The 12,183-nt window shown below is 24.5% G+C and overlaps 1 protein-coding gene across 16 annotated transcripts in view; it reads right to left on the reverse strand.

Moving 5' to 3' along the window:
- LOC127282887 (uncharacterized) overlaps window positions 1-12,183 on the reverse strand; it is an 85,649-nt gene continuing 73,466 nt past the window's right edge. For 10 of the 16 annotated variants that reach the window (XM_051307455.1, XM_051307453.1, XM_051307467.1 and 7 more), the window contains 7 exons: window positions 11,917-11,979; window positions 11,272-11,503; window positions 11,006-11,125; window positions 10,692-10,799; window positions 10,179-10,361; window positions 9,921-10,017; window positions 1-2,788 (listed from right to left, as the gene is read on the reverse strand). In XM_051307455.1, coding sequence (XP_051163412.1) covers window positions 1,640-2,788; window positions 9,921-10,017; window positions 10,179-10,361; window positions 10,692-10,799; window positions 11,006-11,125; window positions 11,272-11,503; window positions 11,917-11,979 — 1,952 coding nt within the window. In that variant the 3' untranslated portion in view covers window positions 1-1,639. Of the gene's footprint in view, window positions 2,789-3,657; window positions 3,768-7,289; window positions 7,343-9,920; window positions 10,018-10,178; window positions 10,362-10,691; window positions 10,800-11,005; window positions 11,126-11,271; window positions 11,504-11,916; window positions 11,980-12,183 lie in introns of those variants that run through there. The other 6 variants (XM_051307463.1, XM_051307461.1, XM_051307457.1 and 3 more) reach the window with 4 other exon arrangements.

Consider the following 12,183-nt stretch of genomic DNA (forward strand, 5'->3'; position numbering starts at 1 on the left):
CAATGTTAAATATTTTATTTAATTAAATTCGTTATTCAGAGTTACGGTACAATTTGAGAAACTTCTAAGTCTTTCGCTTCGCTATTACGCACGATTTTTTTTTTATTTTTTACTAAATTCTATATATATTTATATGTATATATATATAGATATAAATCATTCTTGTCGTGCACATTTATATCAGTTTTAATACGCGTTGTTGCCAAATAGCTCATCGCAAACTCATGTTGCTCAACACTTCTCTCGCTAGACGCATTTTTTTTTTTTTTATTATTATTTTTTGTTTTTTTGTTTTTTAATCGATATTATAGCAATACTTGATAATTAGCTGAATTTGCAATTTCCCAGAAGGTATAACCACACACAAGATTCCAATAAATTTTATCGCAACTTGCACAATTATTAATAAGATCACTCGTTATTAATTTTTTTCTCTTTTTTTTTTTTTTTACTATTTCAGTCGAAAATTTTTTTTTTTTTGGCTATTAATAAATCACTTGTAAAAATTTCGACTGTTAATTAATTAATTATAAGAGTAATTAATTAATTGTTTCGATAGGTCGAAAATTTGGCTCGTGAATTTCGACTATATATATATAATTAATAGAATCAGTCGTAAATTTTGACTATAGATCACTCAAAAAATGTTCTGACTATTAATACTGCTATTTATAATAGTCCAATTCGGATGAATAAAATATTCTCCTTTATCTATAGTTTTAAAAATCATTTTTTTTTTTCCCTAGTAAAAGATCGGTATCTCAATATATATATATATTTTTATATCTAATTGTAAACATTTGAAAATATGTTTGAAAATTACAATTTGAAAGAAGTCACGATAAAAAAGTTTTTTTTTTTCTTTCTATTATTTACTTTGGCCTTAAACGGAACAACAACCAAGATTGGTTTTATCAAAAGGATATTTCTTATTTATATATATATATATTGTAAAACGTTGATTCGAATGGCGATAGTGATGAAATATTGACACACACATTTCGCTTGTGGAAATTTTTTTTTTTTTTGCAACTGTATATTATTCTTTGAAAATTATCTAGAAAATTTTTTTTTTTTAGAATATTTCTGGGCACAGAAATCGTTTTTTTCTTGGGGTTGAGAAATGTTAAAAAATTTTCGTTCCTTCTCGATTGTAAAAAAATTTCCTATTTGGAATTCTTTCCAAATTTAACTTTTCAGCTCGGTAGTTTTCAATTTTTATCTTTTTACAAAAGACTCACAAAATCAAATTGAAGATTAATTTTTTATTTAAAAATTCTTCTCACCTTTGGAAAATCCAGTTTTGAAAACAAATTTTTTCATCTTGAATCGTTAAATTCGTTTTTCTTTACAATTCAAAAATGCTGCTGACATAATTTTCTAGTCACGAAAGATTTAGAATTTTTTTTTTGAATTACTCGAATCTTGTTTCTTAATTTAAAAAATTCTTTTTAGAATTTTTCCCCCGAGCTGAAAAATCTCTGCTCTATTTCCAAAATCACACTTTGATATAATATGAAAATTTCTAAACTGATAAATTGTCATGTTTTGAAAAATTGTTTCTAGTGTCAAAAATTCTTTCCTTAAAAGTGAGAAAGAAGAAATAGTAGTAGAAGAAGAAGAAATTGAAATTTTCCGGTCACAGAATATCAGTTTCATAAATTTTGTTTGTTGTCGTTTGATTGGCATTTTGAATATTATTCTGTTGACTATTATTGGAATTTGGTTCAGAATTCGATTTTGTTGCAAGTAAACTTGTTAAAGAACCAGAATTTGTTGTTGTTGTTGTACTCATTCCAAGGCCCATTTTAGCCAATAAATTACTTTCGGAGCCGGTTTTTTTTAATAAATCCGAAGGTGCTGGCGGTGCATTTTGAAATTGTTGTAAACGTGTATATTGTTCTTGAAGAACTTTTTGCCTACGTAAAAGTTCCTGATGTCGTTGTTCAAGTTGTTCGTGTCGTCCTTTTTTATTTTGTATACCCTCCTGTGAATTGACACTTTCACATGAACTTGAATTACTTGTTGAAACAATATTATTAGCGGGTTGTTGTTGTTGATTTTGTTCATCGGAATTTGTATTTGTTGGCAATGCCATTGGTGGTTTGCCATTATTTCTCGTTCTTCGTAAAGTACCACCACCAACAATTGTTGTTGTTGTCAGCGTTGTTGTTGGATTTCTCGGTGGTAATTGAGGACTAGTTGGACTTGCCAATGGTGATCGTGAACTTGTTCTCGGAGGTGGCGGTGGTGGTACACGTCTTGCTGTTGCAATTTGTAATAATTCGGCATTTCTCTCGGGCACAGGTGGTTTTTGAGGTGTTGTAATATTATTACTGTTATCATTTGATACTTGTAATCTTGCAATTGGTGGCGATGTATCGGTGTCAGAACTGGATGGATAGGAGTGTAATCTACGTAGAGTATTGTTGTTGCTATTGCTATTATTTGTTGTTAATATTGGCAAATTTGTTGTTGAATCGATACTTCCTTTTCGGCCGATATCGGATATATTTGGAGCACGACTGTTTGTTTGAATAATGTGACTCGCTGACCTTCCTAAATCGGCTAAGGTCGGTGGATGATTGTGATGATGATGACTGCTGTTTGAGGCCTGACTTAATTGTGAGGCAGGTCGTGAAAATGTTTGTAGTTCATCTAACAGAGCGTCGAGTGCGTTCTCCGGACGCTGCTGATTGGGGGTGGATGAGTCGGTAACGTGGGCCCCTCCCCCAATGATGCTCGTTGACCCCACAATAGTGCGTTCCGCTGGCACTGGGGCAGTTGTCTGTTCAATTAATATTTTATTATTAATTATTTTTACATTCAATTTATATTCTCACGATTTTTTTTTTTTTTTTTTTTTTTTTTTATTTCTTTTTTTAATTTATTCTCTAGTGGCAAAATATCAAAAAATTTTTAGATAATAAATTCTTGGAACAAAGTCTACCTTTATAAATACTTAATTTGAATAATTCATCGTCATTTTACTCTTTGTATATAATTATATAAAAAAAATAATCATTGTTGACTTGTATAAACCAGTAGTGTGAATAATTAATTTCAATAGTAATACATGAGTGAATTAAAAAAATAAACTTTCATGTGAATCAGTTCTTTTTTTTTAATTATGAATATTTTACAAGATATTTTGCCACTGCATAAAAGTACGCTACTTGTCTCTATAAAATTGGCAAAGAGCCATTTTATAAAAAAAGAACAAACTGCGAAATTTTTTTTATAAAGAAAAATTACATAATTATGTACACGCGAAATTGGTAAATCGAAGTTATGAATATCTAATTTTTTTTATAAAATAAAATTATTTAATTTTACAATATTGAGGAAATTCTCACAAATATTTAACAGAAATTAATTTCTTTTTTTCTTTAAAACAACAAAATTAAATTTCTTCAATATTCCAAAAATTCTTTTTTTTTAAATTCACATTGTCTTCGATGTACCATATATTATTAATTATTTCGTTTTCATTTCTATCTAAATGTTGAACGTCATGCCAAAAAAAAAAAGGTTGCACAAACATGCGAGTGAAAGGCAAATATGTGAAAAACAAGGTGTGATTATATTTTGTTAATAAGTAATATAACAATATATTAATAATAAAAATAATAAAATTTTTGTGTTAGATATAGTTACCTGCAGTCGGGTTATAAATTTTTTTTTTGTGTGTTGTACATGTTTTACAAGTCAGTACTCATTTGGAGCTCTTTAACATTGAACACCAATTGCTGTCCGGTATTAGTCAACTTAAAAAAATCAAAAACCAAAAAATTCAAATTAGAAAACAATAGTCAATTAAGGAACGAATCTTTTCCATTTAGAAATAAAAAATAAAATAAAAAAAACACATGTCATTTGAGAGTCGTAAATTCTGTCAGTTCTTGTTAATATCTCAAGTAAATAGCATTTTTTTTTATTACATATTTTGAAAGAAAAAAAATTCACTTATTGAGACATGAAAAATAAAAACTAAAGAATATTTTTCTTTCTTTTTTTTTAAATCACTGCTATTCACTTGAGTGATGATTCGTTTCTTAAAAAAAAAAAAAAAATCATGCGGAAAAAAGTGATAAACGTGCGTCATGCGATTTTCATACACGTTCTAATTGGCATTCGAAAATTGGAAAAAATATAAATCTCGAAAAAAAAAATAAATAAATAATCAACCATTTATAAAGAGACAAAGACAAAACCTTCGGTCCAATCCTTATAGTAAGGCAATAAGTGATGAAAAATTACATGTAAAAAAAATAATAGGCGTGTAAAAAAAAAAATAATGTAAATGCGTAAAATAAAAAGACGATACGAAACAAATTATAGTAGTAAGATATATGAAGATGAGCGAGAAAATACGATATATGCTATATATAAGAGATAAATACGATAAAAAACAAGACAGAAAGCTGATGAAAAATGAAATCATACAAAAGAAAATAATGTAATTTTACAAAAAATGATTATGATCTTCCAAACAGATTTACAATATAGCTCTACATATTTTTTTTTCTTATTATTTGCGATGATATTTATATATTACGAACAAAATTTCAGCGAAAGTGATAATTTTTTTTTTGAAGAAATATTACCGTTTATCAAATTCTTTTAATTTTATAAAAATTGTTTTACAAAAACGGTAAAAAATCTTTTTTCATCGCTCAACGATGAAGAAGTAATTTATCTATATTGATACATCGAACATTGCCAATTAGGTGAATACGCAATTTTATATAAATTTTCAGTAAAAATATATAATAATATAAAATAATATAATATATAATTATCAATATAAATTAATTAAAATTCTAATAAATTTTTGGTATTAGATTAAAAAAATATTTTTTATTCCAGTCCCAAAAATTTGCAATTCATTAGAATTTAAATGGGACAATAAAAAAGAACCTATTATTGAAAATAAATAGATATATTAATATAAGGTATAATTATTATTATATAATAATTATATATTATATATCATTATATATTAAATATAATTGTATAACAACGAATAAATGTATATTTATAAATATACATTTACACTGGAACCTCAGTTATTGAAACACTTCCAATTCGTATCATGTGTCTCAATAACTCGAGTTCAAGTGTATACTGAAAATTTAAATAACAGATCCAATTTGACTGTACGTCTTTAAGAAAGGATTTGCTTTTTAAGGTTTTCTTTTTTCTTTTGCAGATATCAACGCACTATTTTAATAATGCATCACAATTGAGCTATAATAATAATTGTTAATAATACCAATTGCCATAATGAAACTAGAGCTATTTTAGGAAATCCAATGTAAACCTTGGACAATGGGATACCTTACTATAAGAAATGGATTGGAGCTTATATGTCTTATTGTGAAAAAAGTAATATTTTTAGTTTCGTATCTCTTTCCAATATATATCACAAAATTTTTAATTATTAATACTTAATATAATTTTTACAATATAATATTATCAATATTAACAATTTATTTAATTTATCCTTGCTTATAATTAACAATTTATTCCAATTATTATCTTTAATTTAATTAAGAACTAATTAGCAGTAACTAATATTACTTAATTAAGTTAATAACTAATTATCACTATGTACCACTAATTAATAACTAATTTTTACAATTAAAAATAATAATTTAGAAATAAATTGATAATTAATAAAATAATAATAAATTAATATTTAATTAATTATTAATATTAATAATTGAATTTTCTATTAAATGTACAATTTTTTGACACTTTCCGTGAAACAATTTTTGATATACTTAAATACTACGTAATATATATTACATAAAAAAAATACGAAACCTTAAAAATTATTATACGGTAAATTCAAGTGATATAACGATTTATAGCTAACCAGGATTTGACGAAATTGATTATCGATATAAACAAAGAATTGAAAAAAAAAATGTGATCCAAACAGCATTTTTAATATAAAAGAGAAAAATACCATATAGCGATTTAGAGTCTTAGCAGAAAAAGGTGGTTTAGTTAAAATTTCATTTAAGGTGCAATTTTTTTTCATGACCTTAATGCACATTGTATATAGAAAGAAAAATGTTGAGTCAGCAAAAATGTTGTCTTTTATTTTTCAATTTATTTATTTATTTGCCGGAAAATTTTTCTTAGCCAATTCTCGCTTTTTCGTAAAAAAAAAAAACTTTGTTTCAAAGAACAGATTTTTCGTTGTCTTTTTTTTTTATAGAATTTTTCCAAATAATAAAATATACTGCCTAATGAATCTGTGCATTGGTTATAATTAATTAATTTTAATACTTGTAAAGGGATTTAATTTTAAATAAATAATTTTTTTTTTAAATTCTCGACAACATTTCTGTTACTGAGATGCATTTCTAACTGAAAGATTTTTTTTTTATCTGTTGTTATTAAATAGCAGTGTGAATGAAGAAGTCGCAAGAAACTGAGAAATAACTTTGAAGATTTCTTACAAATTAAGAACAAGCATGAATTAAAAAATGGAAATATATTGAAATTACTATATAGCACGTGTAAAATATAAAATATTAATTGTTTTTAGCATCTTCCAATATTCTGCCGAACAAAATTTTTATTTACATTCTAATATTCAATTCTGAAATTAATTCTTCAAGTTTATTTTGTAATTTTATATTTAAATTTATCATTTTTTTTAGAGTTTTGATTATTTAATTACAATTTTTTTGTTTAAAAATTTTTTTAAATCATAAATTTAAACTTTAAATGTAAAATTATAAATTAAAATTTTTTATTTTAAAAGATTTTATAATTTTCATAGCACACAAACAATTGAAACATTTTTACTGGGATTAAATTATAAAATACTCGATTTTTTTTTATTTAATTATTTTTGAACATAAAACTTTTTAAACGGATTTTTTTTAATTATCTATTTTTTTCTTTAATTAGTGGTTTTGTCTAGATACATATCAACTAAAGTATCAACTACAAATCGACGATCCTAAATTTATTGAAATTATTAAATTAAATTTTTATTAGACTTAAATTAAACATGCTTTACAACTATAAAAGGCCATACAAATGAATTGATAATATATAATATTATATATAGTGTTTTTCATATAATAATAATTAATAATTGACATTCGGCAGAATAGTTTCAGTGCTAGTGTATATATATGGTATATAAGTAGCTTTGAAAATGACTTATGAAAAAGACATATCGAACAATGAGAAGTATATAATATATAAAATATAGTATAGAATATAGTAATGAATTAATATTATGAATAATATTTAAAAATTACTCGTGACTGGTCTGTATGGCCTCCTTGAAGTTTCTACTCTTCATCCAGTCATACTATAAAAATTAATATTAGATTCACTAAATGAGGTTGTGCACTGGATTCAGTTGCTTGTTGTTCCGATTATAATTCTACTTCTGTTTCACGGCAGTTTTTTTTAAAGTGATATACAAAAAAAAAAATAATAGAAACAGTTTCTGCGATCAACAATGTTTTTTCCACCATAAAATTAAAAATCATTGTTGCTTCAGAATTTTCATTAAAACTAACACAGGTTTTTTTTTTTTTTTTTTTTTTTTTAAATGATTCACAGCTAACATTGAATGATTTGACAAAACATTACATTATCATAAATTTATTAATTAGTTTATAATACATTTTTTTATTTGAATAATAATAATAAATTTAAATAATTATTATGCTATTGAAACGAAAAAATTTTTTAAATCAATAAAATAATAAGAAATAATTAAATGCTACTTAAATAATAAATAAAGTAGATTTTTGTTATGCACTTAATCAGTTCTAATTTAATTAGAACCAAAATTTCTTAATAAATTTATTATATAATTTCCATATTCTCAATTAAATTATCGATTCAGTCAAATGTTTTGTCACATCATAAATTAAAATGTAAAAGGTCTATGCTATCGGGAAACAGCAAACATTGAAAAAATTATCTTTGAGGTATCATGGAGCAGGAAGTCGTTGATACAAAAAAAATTTACAAAAATAATTTTCACACATATTTATACATATATAAAAATTATATATGTATATATATATATATAATTCATGGAGTCAAAAGAAGACATTTTCCTAGGTTTTTTTTTCTTAATTGCAACATTATTCTTCCTAAGCATAAAATACGTAAAACGTACTTGAGCATATATAATTATTACCAGAGTCCAGAGATAAGATTAATTTTCGTAGACAAGACCTTACTTTTGCATAAAGAAAAAAAAATTCAAGTCCGTTTTTTAAAGCATATTTTCTCTTAATTTAGAACAAATAAACTAAAACAATCACACATAAATAATTATTAATTTCCAATTAATACATCTATTAAAAAAAAAACCTCACAAACACGCCAAATACGTTTACTCCTTTCTCTGTTTCTCCTTTTATAATTGAAAAAAATAAATTTTCCTTGAAAACAAAGATGTGTTTTTTTTTCTCTCTCGAAGGGTTCAAGGAAAAAAGAAATCGACGTCTATTTGGACTTATTATATATAAGAAGGTTTACATTAGATTTCACATTTATTATAACAATCATAATATATAATGTTAAAAAAAAATCAGACAATCAAAACTAAACAAAGGCGAATAGGTATCACATAACATTGACGCGATGATTATTATTATTTATTAAATTTAAAAGCAAAAAATAAAAATATAATCTCAAAAACTAATTTATAATTAAAAATTACATAGAAAATAATTCTATAAACATTCAAGCACGGATATAGATATTTAAAGACAAAAAAATTACGCGGGTAAAGCGTAAAAGAGTGGAAAAAAATTAATTAAAATTCTGCACATCTTATAGTATAATATATAACTAAAAATATTATAGTAGGTATATTATTTTATAAAATTATTGTAATGTAGAGATCTATTTATCTTACTATAGAATAAGTTTCAATTATTGTCAAAAGCATTGGATTGGTGATAAATAAATAGTTGCGCAAAAATTCAAACTGACTTACTGCATTTAAAGTAGATTTTTCAATCGATTTTCTTTTTTTTTCATAAAAAATCTGTTAACAAATTTTTTTCATACAAATTAATTTTATTTACTTTTAGTAAAATATTCCCATAAAGAATTATTATAAAAGATATTAAATTTATTTACATTTGTTTAAAAATCCAAAAACTAAAATTTTTAAAATATTAAATAAATAAAAAATTACATTGGAACAAAGCAATGTAAAAATCTAAAAATAAAATGCAGTGAGCCATATAGAAACAAATTTTCAAAAGCAAAACTTAAAAATCGAAAAAATCATTTCATTTTGACAATTGAAAATTTTAATTTCGTCGCGCAATACAAAAATTGTTGTCATCTCAAATAAATAAGAATTCACACTCATTAAAATCAGCATGCTTTTAAAATTAATTTTTGTTTTATATATAAATTATTCCAATCATGAAAATTCATTTCAAAAAGAAATATTTTCATTAAAATTAATTTTTACGTCTATATAAAATTTAAAGAAAGAAAATATTCTCAGTAATTAAACATTTTGTACTGAAAGTTACCCTGCTGTTATAATAATAATAATTATACCACAGATTTTGTTTTTTTTTTCTACATATTTAAATCATACACACATTTTTTTTTGTCTCTTACTTTCATTCAAGGTACTTTGTATCGCCATAAATATTTTGTATTTATAAAATTGAATAAAATCTGCTGTTTTACATTGCCCTTATTTTTCAATATCATCTTAAATTATATATTTTTTTTTACTTTTATAATCCAAGCAGATATTTTCACAAAAAAAAAAGCAAATTACATGCATTGGCAGTTTGCGAACAAAGGATTAAATAAAAAAAAGAACAAAACTGTTTTTTTTTTTTTGGAGGAAAAAACTGAAGGATTACACGATATCAGGCAGTTCGCTTAATTACCTTAGAGTGCTGCGTCGATGTTGGTGTTATTGGTGGCGTCTCCTCTACGTCAACACTTCCTGCATTTGGTAATCGCTGCTCTTGCACCGATGCTAAGCTGTTGGGGGAAAAAAAAGAATTATTTCATTTCATAATGGAAAAGAGAAAAAAAAATTTTCCCTACAAAAATATAATAAAGCAGAATTATTAAAATGATAAAACTATTATTAAAGCATAAAATAAATTTATAGTAAATTATTTATTTTTTTGATCAAGTACCGTTTGAGAGTGACGAGAGTACCAGTCAACTTTTTGCAACGTTTTAATACTGATTCTAATCGGTCAGGCTCCTCCTTAAGGAATTTTTCTTCTCGCATGACTTTTTCCATTTCAGAACTCAGAAGACCCTTCATACCTTCCTGAAGACTCGGGAATCTCACTTTGAGATCAGCAACCGTTTTGCTGTGAATAATACAAAATTATTAATTAATCAATAAACATAAATTTTTATTAATTTTCTTTCTGATTTTCTTTTTTTTGATATTATATCCGAAATTTGATTAAAACAAACTATAATTATTAAATTCTGATAAAAATTATAATAAAAAAAATACATATATTTGAAAACAAATTCTCCTACTGCAGATAAAAAATTTATTAATTTAATTTTGAACATTTACCCTTTTTCGTTGCATTTAACTATAAAAGATGATTGAAAAGAATTTGAATAATAATTAATTAGCTTATATAATTAAATTTTTTAGTCGTTATTTCAAAAAAAAGAATTCATACCTCGCTTTATTGAGAATCAATGCCATATTTTCAACATCCGACATGTTAACTCGAGTTTTTCTATTGATGACGTTGCCTCGAAGTTCTTCCACGGTACTTTCAAGGCCGCTGTAAAATTAATTAATTAGGTTTTAGAAAGAATTTCATCAATATTGATGTAAAAAAAAATTTTGATTTTTTTAATCCATCCTCAAGAGGAATTTGAATTTTTAGCAGCTTTTCCTGCAATTTCCAAGTGTGTGAATTTATAAATAAAATACGAATAATATCAAATAATATAAGAATTTTTTAAAAAATCAATTCAAAATACTTACGTGAGATCTTTTTCTAACCACAGCATTTCTTGTTTATAGAGATCCTCTTCTCGACTTAATCGCAGCTTTTCTGTATCACCAGCTGTCAATGCATTTTCTCCCAAGGACATTAACATTGCTCTAAAAATAAGAAAATACATTAAAAATGTAAATGTTTTTTTTGTCTACAAGAATTTAAATTACAAATTTTGAAAAAACGTAAAAAATGTATAAAAAATAAGTATTAAATTCAAGTTATGATAATGAAGAAATAAATGAATTAATACCTAATCGTAATGTAGGCATCTCTAATACTTTCTCGAACAGTGTGCGATTGAGCTTGAGCCATACGTCGTAAATTTCTTTTTTCTTGATTGAGATCTTTTGCCTTCTTTTGTAAAACTCTAAGTTGATTGTACATTTCCGGTGCCAGGGTTAAATCTCCATAGACATATTGTCCTGTCGTTAGTGCAACTGGTTTCGGTGGTGGTGTAGGTTTGTGCCTTTCTCGTTCTCTCTCTGAAAAATAATTCAGTAAAATTAATTTTACTAATAATTTTTTATATTTTCCAAACGTAAAGCTTTCTAAAAATTCTTCAAATACAACATTTTATACTATTAGCTACCAACAATTTACATTTTTATTTTCTGCTCACAAAACTACTGCACTATTTTTATTTTATACACTTTTTCTACCATGTTTTTTGTGTTTTCTATTTTTTTTAAAATTATTTTTAGTTAATAGCATTATTTTTTGATCCAATTTTCATTTACACTACTGCATACAATTAATCTTAGTTTCTCTAAATTTTATTCCAATTCTATTTGTCTAAAATAATAATAGTAATACATATAGTGAAATAAAATTTTATAAATGTGAAGTAAATAATAAAAAAAAAATGAATAACATACTCGAGAGAAATACATTTTACCTTGCGAAGACATTCTCGGTAATGTTGAAGATTTGATAGCCGGTTTCGTAGGCTTTGTATCCGCTTTGTAGCATTGCACAATTGTTCAATAAGATTTTTAAATTGTTCATTTATATTTTTATCATTAAAGCAGAGATTGAAGTTTATTTATATAATAGAATTTTATTTTTCAGTCAACTTTTTCTAATCCAATTTTCATATTAATTATCTATACGTAATTTAAATTAATATTTATATTAAAAAATAAATAAATAAAATATAAATTAT

Source organism: Leptopilina boulardi, unplaced genomic scaffold (genome assembly GCF_019393585.1).
Source record: "Leptopilina boulardi isolate dan_hultmark-lab unplaced genomic scaffold, ZJU_Lbou_2.1 LbouV2_302, whole genome shotgun sequence".
Lineage (NCBI taxonomy): Eukaryota > Metazoa > Arthropoda > Insecta > Hymenoptera > Figitidae > Leptopilina > Leptopilina boulardi.